Source organism: Rhinichthys klamathensis, unplaced genomic scaffold (assembly GCF_029890125.1).
Source record: "Rhinichthys klamathensis goyatoka isolate OS25496 unplaced genomic scaffold, OSU_Roscu_1.1 h1tg000475l_1, whole genome shotgun sequence".
Lineage (NCBI taxonomy): Eukaryota > Metazoa > Chordata > Actinopteri > Cypriniformes > Leuciscidae > Rhinichthys > Rhinichthys klamathensis.
The window spans coordinates 380,216-400,000 of record NW_026606963.1 but is presented as its reverse complement, the minus strand read 5'-3'; the positions used below and the strand labels follow the sequence as shown (position 1 = coordinate 400,000).

The window sequence follows — 19,785 nt, the reverse complement described above, 5'->3', positions numbered from 1 at the left end:
AGAATATGAAAAATATGAATATCTTCGTGAGTCAGCTGTCAACAACAGACCTAAACCAGCCATGGCACCAGCACAAAAACACAATCAGTAAAATATCATCTAATTATTATCAACAAAACGTTGAAAATATCAATATATATTTTGTCAATACTGCACAGCCCTAATGTACGGTATTAATTTTGATTTCTTCAGGTCTTAAAAAGGTCTTAAAAAGCCTTAAATTTGACTTTCAAAAGTGTGCAGGAACCCTGTGGACAATAACTTTATTCTAGAGCTGCTGTAAAGCCAAACATTCTCTGTTACTGTAATTCACTATTATCACTGTAAAGCTGCTTTGACACAAGCTATATTGTAAAAAGTGATATATAAATGAAGGTGACTTGACTTTCCTTCTCTAGCTGCGGCCTCCTCAGCCTGCTGTGTACCTGTTCGTGTTGGATGTGTCCCATAATGCCGTGGAGTCGGGCTACCTGAATGTGTTTTGCCAGTCGTTATTGGACAACCTAGAAAAGTGAGATATTAGTCTCTACTCAAATCAGATAGCATGTTAATTCACACCCACCCCTCAGAAATGATGAGGCTTGTATGTGTTTCTCTGTCTCAGATTGCCCGGAGATACGCGCACACACATCGGGTTCGTGACGTTTGACAACACAGTCCACTTCTATAACCTGCAGGAGGGGCTTTCTCAGCCTCAGATGCTGGTTGTGTCTGATATTGATGGTAATCCTGTCTGATTCTCGTACTTTTCTTTCTCTGCGTTCACTGACTTTAGCTTTGCACATCAAGAGTGGCTTTTGTCTAATTAATCAGCAAAGTTTTAGCACAAAAAATTGCCCATTATTGATTGATAATAACCACTTTCACTCAAGAAATCTGTTATCTTAGCCTAAAATTGTTTTTACACGAGAAGCAGCTTTTCATGTCTATTTTGGCACACCACTACTCATTTGTCAGAAATAAAGTAGAGTACTACTAGTTTGGAAAAGGGAAAATAAATTATATAATTAAGATTATATAATTTATTTATTATATATAAATTTATTGTAATCAAATAAAATGTATTTAATTTTTTTAGTTATATTTCTGTGTGTATGTATGTGGAACTGGTAGTCTATTTCTCGGTTATTTATTTATTTATCATATCTGGATCTACAGTGCATTACATTTTCATGACAATGTTTATGCATTTGCCACATTATTTGGTCAAAAATCATTATTTTGCGATTTGTACTGCAAAATTATATATAGAATATAGTCTCATGTTTCTGCTGCTCCTTCAATATTGAGACACTAGAAGTTGTTAAACAAGTTAACTAGCATTAAAGGTGCTCTATGTAACTTTTCTACTAAAATGAATCCTTTTTTTACTGCCTGTGAAGGGTTTGTAATCACACATTAAAATGATCCACTTGTCGAGTTTTGCTATTACCTCTGAAGGCCAGTATTCCTATTTCTATGTGAAGTCTCCGGGTCGGATTTACCGCGAAATCCAACGGATGTGACGTGCACGCGCGCTCCCGAGCCTCTCTCCTTATATACAGTCTATTGTAGACGGTCAGGGAGTTACCTCCGGTTAAAGGCCCACGTTTTTCGGCTTATATCTCAGTCAATCTTTGATCAGTATTCCCAAGACTCTAATCGTTCGTAGTGCTGGACGGGGCCTTTCGAACGAGCCCACCCCCGAGGTCCAACTCGCCCGGCTCCCCGAGTTATAGCCGTTCGAAATCGGGGGTCCCAGCGAACGGCGATCCGGTAGGGGGCATCCCCGAGCCCCGCCACTCTAGCGTTCGGGCAAGGGTTCCCCTGGGACCTCCTCCCCCGAATTTGAGCTCTCTGGGTCTTTGCGTTCCAGAGATACGAGCGATTTTCTTCTGAGATCGTGACGTCACCGGCGTCCGCAATTTTGCAGCGCGCCCGATGGTTTTCTGCTAATATCTCCGCGAAAACACCACCAAAAACTATGGAACTTATATGGTTATTTTCAGCTAGACTAAATGGTCCAAACGAGCTCGGTGCTCGCCGAATCCGTCTAGTATTCGCCGAGATATTTGCGTAATAGACGGTATTGTCTATGAGTTCGAGCACGAGCGCTCTTGTAAAATTTGGTTGCAATCTGAAACATCACCACTAGAGGCCGCTAAAAGTTACGTAGAGCACCTTTAAAAGTGATGCCTTTTTGTCTTCAAATTAAGCTTGTTTTGCTCAAAAGTATGCTTGAAGTGTGTGTAGATCCCTTTAAACTTAACGGTTTGTTAATCACACAAGGCCATATTGCCTTTAATTCTAATAATTGTGCAAAAAGATGCATTGTTCTTCAATCTGATGAGAGATTTGTTTGATTCTCTTTAGATGTTTTCATCCCGACACACGACAGTCTGCTGGTGAATCTCAAAGAGAGTAAAGAGGTTTGAATCTTATATTTCCCCTTTCTGTATTGTGTGTGTGTGTGTGAGAGGTCGTGAGGTCAGCCCTGTGTTTGGGTTTCCATTTCCCGGTTTCATATCTCTGTACTGCACAAGCTTTGATATGTGACACCGTTTTTGCAGCTGCGTTATCTGTGTGTTTGTGCATGTGCTCGCAGCTGGTGAAGGACCTGCTGAACGCTCTGCCGGGGATGTTCACACACACGCGAGAGACTCAGAGCGCTCTGGGTCCGGCTCTGCAGGCGGCATATAAACTCATGTGCCCGACCGGAGGCCGAGTGTCCGTGTTTCAGACCCAGCTGCCCACTCTCGGCGCTGGACTCCTGCAGTCACGGGAAGACCCCAACCTCAGATCCAGCACCAAGGTAACTCTCCTGAATCATCATTCAAGTTCAACAAACGCTGATCCTAAATAAATAAACAAACACTCATATCAGTGGCTGCTCAGGGAAGATTTTCAACCAGTCATAAGGGAATTAGCATTTACCTGCATAGAAATTGGCCTTCTAGTTAGAGGCATGAATACAAAACTCTTTCCAGCCATAAATATTTAGGGTTTCTGCGGGTCCTTAAAAAGTCTCAAAGACTTCAATTCAGTTTGATAAATTAAAGGTCATAAAAAGTCTTAAAGTCGGCATGAAACTGAAGTTACACGAGTGTTTTCTTCCCTGTTGTGTCGTATATCCGAGTGAAACGCTTCTGGAACAATGACAAATGTGGGCGGGGCTTGATTTTGTCTGTGGGGAATTGATTGGATGGTTGTGGTTTGCTATTGGTGGATCTCATGTGAGTGACAGGTTATAGCCCCGCCCACATCATCAGAGAAGAGAAGAAATGCTGCGAGAGGAAGATATTCTGATTCAAGATTATTAAAACAATAATAATGTGCACAGATAAAGCATTTATAATAAACACATATTCCATAAAAAATAAGAATTGTCGCTTTTGATTAATGGTCACTTAAAATGCTTTAAACAGAAGTCTTGATTATCATTTTAGAAGTTCTTAAACTAGGGGACTGAAAAACAGGAAGTAGTTCGCAATGAATATGCCAAGTAATGCAGCAGTTATGTAAAGCAGCATATTTGATCTCCCTTGTCTTTTTCAAAGAGCTGCTGGAAATAGCAAAGCATAGACATTTCAAAATACGACTCCCAGTGTATTTAATGCTTTGTTATAATTAGAAGGCCTGCATTATGGATAACATTTTTCTGGATATTTTTGGTATTTCAGTTGCTCAGACTGTATCTGCCTTTTAATTAAACTCTTGTACCATCTCTCTGTGTCACCTTGTCACAGGAAGGAAAGACTAAGAACATTATCTAACACATTATATATATATCTATATATAATCTAGGGGTGTAACGATACACGTATTTGTATTGAACCGTTCGTTGGACCATTTTTCCTGCTGACCAAAATTTCGTTATTTCAAATGTAGGCGCGTCGCGCATGGCAAGTGCGATCAAGATGCTGGCGTGACCACAACATTGCCCAACATCAAATGGCAAATGTAATGTAAGCAGAACAAAACCACTCGTTATTGTGTGGTTGACGGACCGTTTATCAGTTTGGACCAATGCAGCGCGAGCCGATCTTGATTAAGCAGCACTGTTACTACACAGCCAAATCCAGTAAAGAAAACATTTGAGTTCGCCACTGAAGTAATTACATCGCTGCGAGATCTAGTGAGACACATTCACATGTCTCCGTTATTAACGGATCAAACAGCGCTGACGTGGAAACCAGGAAGAAACATTGTGCCGTGAATGAACTATCCAGTGTCCACAGATCAGCAACATCACCATGGGTTTACTGTAGTAACACTACTAACTGTAACCATGGAAGTGTGGCAGGAACAGTAGGCTATAATGCTTTCAAGTAACATCACGTCGGTTTTATTTTGACATTATGAATACAATTGCTGCCCTCAAATGTTAATCTGAACTAAAATAACCCTTTGTTTATAACTACTACAATATTACATTTCATTTTGTCCAAGGAGCTGTTTTTGTTTTATAAGCTCCCTAAGAAAAGTCAAGTATAGCTCCATCATTGCTCAAAGTAAAAAAATATCATACTTTATGATGTTAGTTTTAATAATAATATAATTAAATAAATGAAATCAAGGAAATTTCTCTGGTATTTCTTTCTTTTTGCTGTTTCGAAAACGTACCGAACCAAACCGTGACACAAGTGTATCGTATCGAACCAGACCGTGAATTTCGTGAACCTTTACACCCCTAATATAATCTGAGATATGATTTATTTTTTGCTCTCTACAGACATATGGTATTCATTTTATTTGCGCAGGTCTTAAAAAGTCTTGAAACCCTGATAATTCTTAAGAGCTAATACTGTATGTTGTGTGAAGGAATAGCGTTTTGATTGTTTTTGTTGGTTTGGGTCCAGAATGTCCAGCACTTGGGTCCTGCAACAGACTTTTACAAGAAATTTGCTCTGGACTGTTCTGGACAGCAGATCGGCGTGGATCTGTTCTTACTGAGCTCCCAGTACTCAGATCTGGCTTCTTTAGGTACACATACACACACACACTCGATGTTCTTTCTCAGCTTTTAGATGTGACTTAAAGTTGTGACACGAGACCTTATATATCTTCTTGTGCAGCGTGTGTGTCCAAATACTCAGCTGGCAGCGTCTTCTACTACCCGTCCTTTCATCACATTCACAATACAGCGCAGAGTCAGAAATTTCAGAAGGATCTCCAGCGATACCTCAGCAGAAAGATCGGATTTGAAGCCGTGATGAGGATCAGGTGCACCAAAGGTAAGCGGGAGATGGAGATTATTCTGGCCAATCATGTCACGTTTGCTTAGACTGACACGTCCATTGACCAGTTTCTGTAGGGCCTTGTGATTTCCACTATGCAGGAAATGCAAATGGTTTCGCACAATCCTATTATAAACATGGAGTCTGTTTGTTTTACTACATATACTGAAGCATGTGGCATTTTTACCGTCTCTCTACATGAGGACATGAACCCATGAACTTCATCTGCAGAGTCACTTCTCAAGCGTCTCATTGTATTAATCTATCATCAAATACACAGAAACTCAAAGGTCTACATGAAAACCCTTCCAAAATAAAAGTTCGGTTCAATTTGAAGAAATTGTGACAGAAATATATCAGGCTACTATTGTACAATAGAATGTACTTTTCTAAGTAATAATAATAATACCTTTTTTTTTTAAAGGAATATCAGTTTTGATTTAAACTGTAAACCTCTGTTGTGAAGCACTTTGTTTGCCAAAATAGGTTTTTTTTAATTATCATTTGATTACATTTTAAACGATTAATTAAAGTGATAAAGTTGTATGCATTTATCTGATTATCAATGTTTTTGAATAAAAATTTGCATCAAAGAACACAGAATCAAGAAAACTTTCAACTTAAAACAAAAATGTAATTCATAATTTCATGAATTCAGTTGATTAGACAAGCTTTTTGATTATTAAAATGCAATTAAACCATTTAATTACAATTTAATTAAAATGGCATTTACTAGGGGTGTGTATCTGTATAGATTTTACAACAAGGCTGATTTGAGAATATACTGTACTGTTTGTATTTTTTTTTTTTGTGTGTGTGTGTGACACTTTCTCTGATTGGTCAACAGGCTTGTCCATCCACACTTTCCATGGCAACTTCTTTGTGCGCTCCACTGATTTGCTGTCTCTGGCCAACGTGAACCCGGACACTGGTTTCGCAGTGCAGATGTCCATCGAGGAGAGTTTAGCCGATACGTCGCTCGCTTGTTTTCAAGCGGCTCTTCTTTACACATCAAGCAAAGGTAAACGAGTGTTTGCACATTTACAATAGTCCAGTTTTGATATTGTCTACGGAATAGAGTTCGGGATACTTTGACTCGGGATATAAATGACCTTGGACTCAGTTGGACTTGCACTCGGACTCTGACAATTTTTCTGAATGCAATTGAATCCACATCATGAGTAACATGAAAGATAAAAAAAAGTAACAATAGGGCTGTGACGGTGGCAGTTGCGGTGGTTGGGGGGTGTTATATATATATATATATATATGTGTGTGTCTATATACACCTCGATTAAATTTTGAAATAAAATAATAATAATAAACGAGGCTCAAACATCTATTTCGTAACTGACATGCGTGTTTATTTGAGCACTTCCATCAATGAAACATCATACTAAAGCATTGAAATAAATATCAGTAATTAATATTAACTTAAATAATAGAATAAAGTTAAATATTTAAAAAACATTCGTTTTGTATTTCCACACAATGACGCGTGATATAGCCTACCGCTCTGCGCTTTGAGAGGGATCAGGGATGTGGGACACGAGTAGGAAAGAGACCATCTCTTTTCTAATATCTTCAGGTTTTCTATTTGTTGTAAAAGGTACGAATTGTATCTTCCACAAGGGCAAGACATTTAAGCTATGTTTGATTTTGCGCTACCAGAAAAAACGAAACTAAAATCACCCACACGTGTGAAACGCGCTTTACAAATAAACTTGACGTGCCTTACCAAGTCTAATAACAAGCATAAAATGTGTTAAAAAGAATTTGACGTGCTAGTAAAAAGCTAGGCTATCTTTCCTACAGCGTTTTTCTGTTTTACCACATAAAATTAAGAGAAGACGTTAAGCATCTCCCACTCAAACTTGGACACAGTGGACTCGGACCCACACTAATGGCTCGTTTCCACTGAGCGGTACGGTACAGTTCGGTACGGTACGCAATTATTTGCGTTTCTACTGTCAAAAGTTGTAAATGGTACCAAAAAGCCGAACCGTACCGTACCACTTTTTGGGTACCCTTCTGTTGGGGTACCTAGCACAGTGGTACGGTACTAAAAGGAGGAGCTAGACTCACTGCAGAACGGTGATTGGTTGACAGAGTATCGTCACTTGCACGTGCTACAAGGGCATTAGAAGCGCCATTTTTTAATATACAGCTGAAATATAATACTACTGTTATTGTGTCACGAAATGTAGTTTTAAGAGTTTTTCAGGCGAGAATGTCGTTTTTTAAAGCTCAAATATGTGGTTTATTTATAGATTTATGATAATTTGACTGAGATCCATTCCAAGCAATCACCGGACGATCGGCGCTCAAGTAACGTTACCCCGCCTGGAGCAGCCTTTCCTCGGCTAGTCGTTCTGATGTTTGCCGCTGACTCTGACGTCTCTGTCTGTAGTGGTTAAACATGAGATATAATTCGTCTTGTACAGACCTAACAGGCAATCTTTGGTCTTGTGAATCTTTAATTCATTCCCTGGCCAATAGTTTTGACAGAAGGCTAAGTGAAGTTTCATATATTTGAGCGCTGAATTTGTATATTTGACTGAATTGTTTGCTTTATGTTATTAAAGCTTTACTGTATATCTTTTTGTACCTTTTACTTATACTTTTATAATGGCTATTATTGATAAAACTGAAATTTAACAAGAGATAGTGTTGAGTTTTGTCATTTTTTTATTTTATTACAAGACCATCTGTAATGTTGTTTATTGCAACATTTTTACCAATGCACATATTGCCTGGAATATGTTTAATATTTTTAAATTTAAACGAAAAGAGGCAGGGTTGTGTTTTATATTTAGTTTTGTTATAAATATAGGCTACATACATGCAGTGAATATAATCAATAGGCTATGCGTTGCCTGAACCACATTTGTGCGCTTATAATGTTTAAAATGTATTTAAATGAAATCGAAAAGAACCAGAGTGGTGTTTTATAACATATTTCATTTTATTGTTGCCTAAAATGTACATACAGAGATAACCGGAGTAGCAGAGCGAGCTGAGTGGCGCTTTCAAGAACGCGCTGTTCCATCAGCAGAATTACTGGACTCGTCCTCGGGAGTCATCTCCTGAGTCGGACTTTGCGTAGGCTACTTGGTATTGAGAAACGCCTAATGCCGGCGCTTGTTTCTTGTGACAAACATGCCGAGAAGCAAGAACAAGATCTGCTGTCTGTCATCCATTGTTGTTTACTATGTCGCTTTCTTCTTCGCGCGAAAATGACGTCGATCGCTTCTTTCCGGCAAACACCACGCCTATCAAGTAAGGGTACTGTTGGCAGTGGAAACGCTAGCCGGATCATGGTTTACCGCCCCGAACCGTACTATACTGTACCGGACCGTACCGTGCCGCTCAGTGGAAACGAGCCATAAGTGAGATTTTGTCTGATTGGTATATATTTATGATTGACAGGTAAACGTCGAATCCGAGTGCACACTCTGTGTCTGCCGGTGGTCAGTCAGTTGAATGAAGTGTTTTCTGGAGCGGATATCCAGGCCATCTCATGCCTGCTGGCCAACATGGGTGAGTGGAACAAACACATTGACATTTTAAGTGCCGAATGCAATGTCAATACATCAGGCACAGTGTTCTGTAGATAGTACATAATGTGTATAATGTGTTCTAGTATGTATTAGAGGTTGAACAGACTATCTGCCATGAAGCTTTAAGCTTGACGTCGACTAGCCGCTGATCATGGCCTATGGAGAGCGAAACAGGATTAGGAAATATCCAAAAAGTCCACTTTTACACTAAATTTGAGTTAAAATGGCAAATAAATGCATTCTCTGAGAGCGCTCCACAAGATATGTTTGATAACACCATCTGGATGTTCAAAATTGATCCCGTGAATGCACGTTTTACACGCAAGTTAATCGCCGTTCTAAACTCCTGCTGGATTACGCACACACACACACACACACACACACACACGAGCATATCACATGCAAATCACACACACACAGAATCATTCAGAAGCGCAGAAATGTATTATAAACTGTTCTGTGATTTATCAATAAAATAACTAAGAAACTGAAAAGTTGTAGCGTATATTTCTTAGTAACGTAAGCCTGGAACACACCAAGGCGACGGTCGGCCGACTAAGTCTTCTCAGTGTGTTCCGCGCCGTCGGCTGATATTGGTCCTCGTTGGCTTTTTTTCGGCCGATTCGACATGTTGAATCGCCGTCGGTGAAAGCGGGAACTCTGATTGGCTGTTCAGCTTAGTGAAACTGTCAGTGCACGAGAATAATAGCAAAATAGCGAGCAAATAAGTCAAAACGGTACAGATCGAAGGCTGTTCTTATGTTACATCATCTTACCTGAGTGTTCCTTGGCGAATATTTCAATATTAACATGAGCGGAGTGGAAAAAAGAAAGTGTTTAGCAGGATTGATATTCAGAACGGTAAGGACACACTGCTTTGTTTACGGTGTGTATCTGCAGCCTGCCGCATCGGTTTCCCTTTTTGAATGACGAATATATCTGCAGAAATAGACAGTTGTCTCATTTACACGCCGGCGCAGAGCGCGCATGCTAGCTGACAGTCGGCTAGTTCTCTCAGTGTGTTCAAGTACAGCTTTTTACCTTGACGAGAGGCGACAACACAGTCGGATTTCATCAGCGCTAGTTCGCCAGCGTCGGCTTGGTGTGTTCCAGGCTTTAAACCCACAGCTTCACTATTAGTAGAGAGACGCTGATGATAGGTGCAATTCACACGCAATCGCTCTCTCTCAAACTAATGCATTCATATAAATGTCATTTTTACTGTGCTCCTTTATCTATATCTGATTTAGAGCGAGCAGAAATCTGTGAGAAATAGACGAAAAGAACTGATAAAAATAAGCTGATGTTGGCTAAGATGAGATAGCCATAAGCAGAGCCATATCTGTGCACAAGGCAACCTGCGTTTGAGTCTCAGCTCGAGGTTCAGGCTTATTTGTTCATCAATGACATCATCAGCGACTAGTCGACCCGACTTTCATCACTTAAATGTCGACTTTAAAAAATCTGAAGCCGTTCAACCCCTAGTATGTATGTATCCGTTTAACATCGCACTGTGTTATTGGTAGGGCTGCAACTAACAATTACTTTGATCATTGATTAATATCTCAATTATGTCTTCAATTAATCGGTTTAAATTATTTATTGTCTAACAATAAAATGAAAATACTCGCATGATCTACTCGATGATTACTACAGAGCCCCTAAAGGGACCTTTGCGAAATTTAAAAAATATACAGACTTTTGTGTGTGCACGAGAAACTTTTCACGTGCGCACAGGAATTTATTGCATGCTCACTCTCACACCTTACAATTTCTGCATTATGTATAAGCTATAACCTATTTCCTTTGTGTGTGTGTCTGCCATTTTACCATGAAGAAAGCAAGAGTATTGAAATAGGGGTAACACTACAATAAGGTTCACTAGTTAACATGAACTTATAATGAACCGCATGTATACAGTATTTATGTATCTTTGTTAACGTTAGTTAATAAAAATGCAGCTTTTCTTTGTTTGTTCATGTTAGTTCACAGTGCATTAACTAATGTTGACAAGATTTTAATAAAGTATTAGTAAATGTTAAAATTAACATTAACAAAGATTAATAAATGCTGTATACATGCAGTTCATTATAAGTGCATTAATCTTTGTTAATGTTAATTTTAACATTTACTAATACTTTATTAAAATCTTGTCTACATTAGTTAATGCACTGTGAACTAACATGAACAAACAAAGAAAAGCTGCATTTTTATTAACTAACGTTAACAAAGATTAACAAAAACAGTAACAAATGGATTGCTCATGGTTAGTTCATGTTAGTTAATACATTAGCTAATTGTAAAGTGTTACAGAAATAGGTTATAGTCAGTATACATAAATATGTGAGCACGCAAAAAAATCCTTTGCGCACGTGAAAAGTTTCTCATGCGTCTATTTTTAATTTTTTGCAAAGGTCCCTTTATGGGCTCTATAAATTAGTTTATTTTGCTTGCTAGAAACATCATGTCTCTCTGTGTCTCTTTGCAGCTATCGATCGCTCCATCTCCTCCAGTCTGTCTGACGCGAGAGACGCGCTAGTCAATGCCGTAGTGGATTGTTTATCAGCGTATCGTGCGAATGGCTCAAACATCCAGCCCTCCGGCCTGGTGGCCCCGGCCTCCCTGCGTCTGTTCCCTCTATATGTACTAGCTCTGCTCAAACAGGTGGGGGCGCTGTATGCACACACAAAACCAGACATTCAGTGACTAACCTCACTTCATTCAAAAGCCATGAAACGGATCATAGAAATGTGTTTTTTAGGGGGGAAAATGCAGGGTGAAAATAAGAAAAAGATATATTTAGAATATATATTAAATGTATTTTATATTTTGTCTTGTTTCGTCCTGCAGAAAGCTCTGCGAACTGGTACGAGCACCCGTCTGGACGAGCGAGTGTTTTCCATGTGTGAGTTTAAGAGTCAGCCGCTGCATCAGATCATGCGTATGGTCCATCCAGACCTGTACCGCATCGACAACATGACCGAACAGGTAACGCACATTCATACAGGTGTGCTATATAATGGTACATGATGGGATTTACACCGGTTACCATTGAAACATTTAATCCCATGTAATTCAGGGAGCGCTGGCCCTTTAATTAGTTACAGTATTATTAGTTTTCTGTATAGCGCTTTGTATGGAAAGAATGACAAACATGCATAGACATACTCGTACTACAATAATGTTAACATGAACATCAAACCTTCTTGATTTCAAAACTTGAATAGATGATAATATTGATTTCCTTGTCCACCCGTTATCATTTTCCACCATTTAGTAAGTTCTTAAATATCAAAAGTTTGGAATAATTAAAAAAAATTGAAGTCTTTCAAGGCTGAATTTATTTGATCAAAAATACAGTAAAAACAGAAATATTGTGAAATATTATTATAATTTAAAATGCCTGTTTTCAGTTGTAATATATTCTTCAGATTTAAAGCTGAATTTTCAGCATCATTACTGCAGTCTTCCGTGTCACATGATCCTTTAGAAATCATTCTTAATATAATGATTATTAAGGTTGAAAGGTTTTTTCTGCTTGTCTTTGTGTGGAAACTGTGATAAACTACCATTCAAAAGTTTGGAGTAAGAAAGATGTGGGGGAAAAAATACATTTATTCAACAAGAAAATGCATTAAATGTGACATTTATAATGTTTCAAAAGATTTCGATTTGTAAAAAATGCTCTTCATTTGAACTTTCTATTCAGCAAACAAAAAGATTCATTAAGCAGCAAGAACATTAATAATAAAAAGAACAAGTATTAATTATTGAGCACCAAATCAGCATATTAGAGTGATGTTGCTTCAATGAATCATTTAGAGATTCACGACAAAGTTAAATTATAGTAGCAGGGGCACTACAATAATGAAACAAAAACATAACTCAAGGAAATGTTTTGCTTTATGCTTATTTTTTAAGTGCTAACATACAATTGCCTTTCAAATTTCAGGAGCCAGTTTTGTTTTGTTTTTAATGACCAGTAATGCTGAAGTGTGAGATTAGACTGAAAAGATGTGTGTGTTTTGTCTGTCCTCTAGGCGGCGCTGCATCTGAATGACTCTGTGATTCCTCAGCCTCCTTTACTGCAGCTCACAGCAGAGAAACTCACTAGAGAAGGAGCGTTTCTCATGGACTGTGGCAGCGTGAGTGTGTATCTCCACAGATACGACAGCGTTGAGTAGCGGCGGCTTCCCTCACTGTGGTTTCTGTCCTTTGCTCTGTAGGTGATGTATTTCTGGGTGGGGAAGTGCTGTAACGAGATGTTCATACGTGACGTGTTGGGCTACCCCAATTATGCATCCTTACCGTCCAACATGGTGAGTGTGTGTCGTTGGTGAATTCTGTTTTTCATTTCTCACATGTATCTTCTTTCACTCCGTTGTGTTAAAGGTGACGTATCATGTATCATATGGAAAACAGGATTATCCTGCTCTTTTTTAAAAAGTTGGTGACTTTTTAAATATAAAGTTACACTAGCATACTTTATCATACTTTATATTAAGTATAAACATACGTTATACTTTATATTAAGTATAAACATACTTCAAAGTTCACTACTCCCTCCCTTGTCTGCTCCATTTATTGAAACGAAGTGGCAAAAATTGTTTTCAGAAATCATAATGCATTAAATGGTTAGTTCACCCAAATTTGTTTAATTATTCCATAATCTATTCATTCCGGTGAAATCACAAAATAAAATGCACAAACTTAGAAAGATTTACTTACTAGTCCATCAACAAGATCGCCTGTTGCATCCAGTGCTGCTTTTTAGCTCGCGCCAACGAGTGAAAGCCCGACCGAGTGGGACTCTTGTCCAGTTCCTCACGCGGTCAGATTCTCTTTTCCTTTTCCTAGTCTCTTCCGACCGCGTTTTCTTTGCTTTTTCCATCGTCGAGTATCACGCCTGAAATGCGCGCAAGTGTCTTCATGCTTCATGTGTTGTTGTTGATGTGTGTGACGTTGTTGCCGTAAAGCATGTCGTGATTCTCGTGAGATTTGTCGGGGGCGCTCCCCTCAAACTTGCATTGGTGGTTTTTCCAGCGGCGTCCCCCCCAACCTTCACTACCAGGATGATTCGCCCTACTATGAGTTTGTTTACCACCGAAATGACTTTGAAGCTGTTATATTAAGGTACAGTTCTTGCATAGTGTGCCTTTAAAAGTAGTTTTTTCAAGTATGGAGGCGCTTGAAAAAGCATTCAGTGGGACGTCAAGTCTGTGGCAAAACTCAAGTGTTTTACACACCATTCAGATCAAAAAGGAGTTCAAAAGCACTTTTTAGAGGCACGAAACTTCATTTATAATATCAAATATAGGTGATATATGTTCAAATATAGGTTATATATGTGTGTTTGCGCACAACATGATCGTTAATCAAACAACAAAAGACCGAGAAAACAACTCACTGCTCTTGACTGCATAACTTCAGTAGCTTTAATGAGAATCGGTGTATATAGAATTTACACAGTGAAGTCTATGTAGTGTTTTATTTTTACATTTGTTTATTCAATTTCTTAACTGTTAAATAGGCATACTGTGAAAAATATTGTATTTTATCGTATTGTATTTGTAATGTGTATCTGTTTTCATTTTTAATATCAAAGATAAAATAAGGAATAAAGATTTTAATCCATATTGCCCCCATCCCCCCCATTGTTAATGATATTTTTGCCATATTTCCCCCATGTAATATTATATCAATGATACTTAAAAACACTGCAATGATCATAAAAAACTAAATTATGGCCTTTATGTTGCAACAGGGAAAAGAATAGTAGAATATTTCCTCTTATGTGTTAAAACCACATTCATACCGCAAATACGCACAGTGGCTCATGTTTCTCAAACTCCTCTCTGTCTGTATGATCATATTCCTGGAGTTATGAAGGACAGAAGCTGCTTCTGATCAGCATTAGAACGAAAGGCGTTACTGTCTGCCAACATTATCTCACCCTGGAGAGGCTTGTGGGCCCTGTATCGTTTCTCTACACCTCACATACCGTAATTCCTCAAATAAAGACCGGTATTCAAATAAACGCCGGGCCTCTGATAGTGGCCGGGGGCGTGGTCAACGCGGACAAATAAAGGCCGGTCTCAAATTAAGGCCGGGGAAAAAATAGTGTGAATAGGTACACTTTAAATGAGTGTACACTCAAAGACGGACGCGCTCAGCGCTTGTCATATATCACAACTATTCAGTGTTTTTAACCACATGTTTATTTTAGGTTTCAGACATTTAAATAGATATGATTTATAGCAAAACAATAAATTTATAGTTTGTAAAATACACAATGGTGTCTATGGAAGCAGCAATAACAATCCATTCAAATATATTTGGCGACGTGTTTTATTCATATCAGATACACAGTGTAAGTAACTATAAAGTTTACTCTATTCTTCTCCCAGTTCACCGGCCACTTACTTTCATGTATTTCGGGAGAAACTGAAGAATTCACGCGCTGTAACTTAACAAATACAACAGGAATCTCCGAACTGCGGTGCCCATCTCACGTTACAGATCAAGATCATTTATAAAGGGTTTTAAACGACAAAACAAACTCACTTACACGGATTTGAGAGTCAGAATAGAAGATAGTTGATGACATGGTAAGCAAGTTTGTTAATATTTAGAAATAAAAGCGCTACATCTGTCATACAGCGCTATTTTGGCTGTGGTGAACACGTGCCAAGCATGACGCGTCACCATGGAAACTTGGCTGGCGGGCGGGCGGGGATCGCGAATTAGAAATAAAGGCCTGCCTCTAATAAAAGCCTGCTTCAAATAAAAGCCGGCTACCATCTGCAGTTCAGGTAAATAAAGGCCCCGGCCTTTATTTGAGGAATTACGGTACTTCACTCAAACTTCACACAAAAACCACTGTCTTAAACATCTGAATATTCCAGACGCTTCATATCGTGTGCCCTATGAAATCCGTTTATTGTTTCCCAGTTTTGTTTCACATTTCTGGAGTCCTTTATTGGTTACATTTTTTATTTTTAGTGAATAAAAAGCATGTCTAATTAATTGAATTCATGAAACTTGTTGAATGTAATGACAATTTTTTGTGGTCAAAAAAATAAATAAATTAGGGCCCTAATGAAATATTTGATTTTTCCCCGAAATTCCCTTTTATTTTTCTTAAATTCTGTGTTTTTCATAAAAATTTTGGATTCCGTTTTAATAGTTTTATTAAATGTTAAAAATCAAGCATGCTTAATCAATTGGATTCATGAAAATGTAACAACCTATTTTTTTTTTTTTTTTTTTTTTTTTTTTGCAATAATAGGTCCCTATGATTTTTTTTTCTCCAGAAATTCTGTCGTCTTATTGAATTTTTCTACTTTAATGATTTTAATACAAACTTGTAATCAAATGAAGGCATAAAACATTAACAATTGAATAAATTTTTTAATGAATAATAACAACGGCGGATTACCTCTCATCATCTTACTGATGAAAACAGAAATATTTTGGGAATGAATGGAAAACATGCTTCTGGTTGTTCTTGTTTTGCAGACTGAGATTCCAGAGCTGCAGACGACGTACTCGGAGCGAACTCGAGCCTTCATTTCTTGGCTGTTGGAGTCGAGAACCTTCCATCCCGCGTTTCATGTGGTCAAGTACGTCTCACTCTCTCTCCGTTTCTCCTATTTCCACACAGCTTTCTTCCTCTCCATCTTTCCCAATCGCTTCACCTCTCCCTTTCCGCCCCTGTTATTCATAGTCACAGGGCAGCGCATTGTTCCTGAGGGAGGATGGTGTGTTTTTAAACTACGACAGACTGCCTCCTCTCACAGTGGGAGTTACATTCCTTCAAGAGGGTTTTTTTTAGATGTTGGTTTGTTATGAAATCTGTGTTTAAACGAGCCCACTAACATTCCTCTCAGATTTAATGTGTCTTAAACCTTTAAATCCTACTGTATCATATTTGATGCGCACATTTCTAAGGCCTCTAGCCAATCAACAAGATCAAAACTTGCACACAATCTACTGTACTTCATGCCTTCTGTCGTCTAATTAATAGTTTATACTTTTTAGTAAAGAAAAAGTCTTTTTGCTGTGAAATTTTGTAAAGAAAATGTAAGAATAACTTTTATATTTTAGGTAATGTGTAAAATGAACACTTACTGGACTTAATTATCCATACATCATTTAAAAAAATCATGTATAAATATGATCAGGTTTATTTGTTCATCTCTCAATCATCATTGTATTGAATTGCATTTATTTGTTTTAAAACTACAGAGCTTTGATCATAAAACTAAGCATTTCAATAGTTTAGTTTATTGAAGTTGCATCTCATCTCATATTTACATACAATCCCCCCCAAATATCATCTTAATAAGACATATTATTAGCAGATGTAGAGTTTATATACATTTTATGCAAAAAGTCTGTTATACAGTTATAAAGATCTCATTGATTTACATTACAAGCATCAGAATTTCATCTTACTTTTTGGTCATATAAATAACATCTGCATCAAATTGCATATTTTTGCTCAGTTTGGGCTTCTGAATAAAACTGAGGTGTTTTTTTGAAAGCGGCTGATGTATCAAATATGAGAAACACATGCATATTTCGATAGAAGATTAAACAGAGCCAAGTTTGATCTCATGTTGACTCTTTGTCTTTCTCCAGGGACGACGCCTCGGCCAAGACCAGTTTTTTCCAGCACCTCGTGGAGGACCGTACTGAATCTGCCTTCTCTTATTACGAGTTCTTGCTTCATGTTCAGCAGCAGATGTCGAAGTAGAATCGAAGAACCCCTTAGAACCGGCCCGGGGTTACAGCTAGCTTCTGTTCCGCGGCTCAACTTTAGCAGGGAGTTCATTGATTGGACCGCAGAGAGGCAGAGACACGCCCCCTGGCCCCACCGGCCAATCACAGCCTGTGGCTCGTCTGGGGGAGGAAGTGCTTAGAGACAAATAAGGATAAAAGAAGTTAAAAAGTAAATAATTAATGGACTATAATGGCAAAAAAGGAAGAGCATAGGACAAAGATGAGACGTAGTGGACTGGACTGCACATAGAGACACTGAACAAGCTGTTTTCAATCATTCCCAATGCTTACTACCCGTTCATATACAGCCATCATCATCATCATGAGTAGCCAGACGCAGCAGCGAAGAACATTTTCTGTGCTCATTTTGCGTTTGTTTCCGTCGGCAGAATCATTGTGATCATGTATTTGTTTTTTTTTAATACATGCAAACCTCCTTGTTGCATATTATGAATCACTCCACCTCATCCGCTCATAGACACTATGTGCTTTTATGCGTTTTCTTTGTTTGCTAATGTTCTCCTCGTGTCACTTCCCCTCTTCCCCAATGTCCACCTGTCCTCTCCTTATAATGTGACTTGTGAATCCGTGTCGGTCGTGATGGTGTAATAACTCCTCTGTCTTCATCCAGCATAGACTCAACAGTGGCTGCTCGAACCCCCTCTCGTCTGCTCATCATAAGCTGCTTGACATCGTTTAATGAAGCCGCGATGCTCCTCGCTGACAATGCATTGTTTTCTTTGGGAAAACGGATCAGGCCACCAACAAATGTTGCTATCCACTTTGTAACTCAAAAATATTTTAATGTGCTATAATTTATGACAAGCTTATTGAATAAAATGAAATGATAATTCTAGTTGTGAGTTGATTCATTTTCTGTTGTGTATTAATATTCTGATAATTTGCTTGTGCAATTAACCAGGCAAGTCGGTTATGAAAAAACAATTATATTTATTTTATATACAGTCGTGCCCAGAATTAATCATACCCCTGGTAAATATGAATTATGATAAAATTTATCCTTTTGATCTTTCATTAAAAAAATTGGCAAAATCCTAACCTTTCATTGAAGTAAAAGAATTGAAAGGGGGGGGGGGGGGGGGATCACATTATAAAATAAATGTTTTTCTCAAACACGTTGGCCACAATTATTCATACCCTTTTATTAAATACCTTTTTGCAATCTCCTTTTGCCAAGATAACAGCTCTGAGTCTTCTCCTATAATGCCTGATGAGTTTGGAGAACACAAGAGATCAGAGACCATTCCTCCATACAGAATCTCTCCAGATCCTGCAGATTCCCAGATCCATGTTGGTGCTTCTTCTCTTCAGTTCAGCCCACTCATCAGGTCAGGGAACTGGGACGGTCATGGCAGAAGCTTCATTTTGTGCTCCGTAACACATTTTTGTGTTGATTTTGATGTTTGTTTTGGATGGTTGTCCTGATGGAAGATCCAACCACGGCCCATTATAAGATTTATAGCAGAAGGCGTGAGGTTTTGATTTTTTATCTGTTGATATATGATAGAATCCACAATGCTATGTATCTGAACAAGAAGTCCAGGACCTCCAGCAGAAAAATAGGCCCCCGACATTAAAGATCCAATGGTATATTAAATTGTACACATGGGGTACTTTTTATCCTTGTGTGCACCAAACCCATCTAGTGTGTTTGCTGCCAAAAAGCTCTTTTTTTAGTTTCATCTGACCACAGAAGCCTGTGCCGTTTGAAGATCAGTCGTGTCTGACAACTGAATATGCTGGAGTTTGTTTTTGGATGAGCGAGGAGCATTTTTCTTGAAAACCTCCCAAACAACATGTGGTGATGTAGGGGTTGTTTGATATTTTTTTAATAGGCTTTCTAAACCCCAAGACTCAATTAGTCTCTGCAATTCTCCATCTGTGATCGTTGGAGAGTCTTTGGCCACTTAAACCATCCTCCTCACTGTCCATTAAGAAAATATAGACACACGTCCTCTTCCTGGCAGAATCATAACATCTTTAGTTGATTATAACTTCTTAATTATTGCCCTGATGGCCAAAATGGGGATTTTCAATTCTTTAGCTATTTTCTTACATCCACTTTCTATTTTGTGAAGCTCAACAATCTTTTGATGCACATCAGAACTATATTCTTTGGTTTTACTCATTGTGATGGATGATTAAGGGAATTTGGCCTTTGTGCTTCCTCATTTTTAAACTCCTGTGAAGCAAGAAGTCATGGT

General features: G+C 38.4%; 1 protein-coding gene across 2 annotated transcripts in view; it reads left to right on the top strand.

The window, feature by feature from the left end:
- Window positions 1-17,923, top strand: part of sec24b (SEC24 homolog B, COPII coat complex component) — a 38,145-nt gene extending 20,222 nt beyond the window's left edge. For both annotated transcript variants that reach the window (XM_056237011.1, XM_056237010.1), the window contains 14 exons: window positions 399-511; window positions 605-723; window positions 2,353-2,408; window positions 2,585-2,791; window positions 4,839-4,962; window positions 5,055-5,213; window positions 6,064-6,237; window positions 8,646-8,756; window positions 11,265-11,440; window positions 11,627-11,764; window positions 12,817-12,921; window positions 13,003-13,095; window positions 16,295-16,398; window positions 17,420-17,923. In XM_056237011.1, coding sequence (XP_056092986.1) covers window positions 399-511; window positions 605-723; window positions 2,353-2,408; window positions 2,585-2,791; window positions 4,839-4,962; window positions 5,055-5,213; window positions 6,064-6,237; window positions 8,646-8,756; window positions 11,265-11,440; window positions 11,627-11,764; window positions 12,817-12,921; window positions 13,003-13,095; window positions 16,295-16,398; window positions 17,420-17,534 — 1,794 coding nt within the window. In that variant the 3' untranslated portion in view covers window positions 17,535-17,923. The remainder of the gene's footprint in view (window positions 1-398; window positions 512-604; window positions 724-2,352; window positions 2,409-2,584; window positions 2,792-4,838; window positions 4,963-5,054; window positions 5,214-6,063; window positions 6,238-8,645; window positions 8,757-11,264; window positions 11,441-11,626; window positions 11,765-12,816; window positions 12,922-13,002; window positions 13,096-16,294; window positions 16,399-17,419) is intronic.
- The last annotated feature ends 1,862 nt before the right edge of the window (window positions 17,924-19,785 follow it).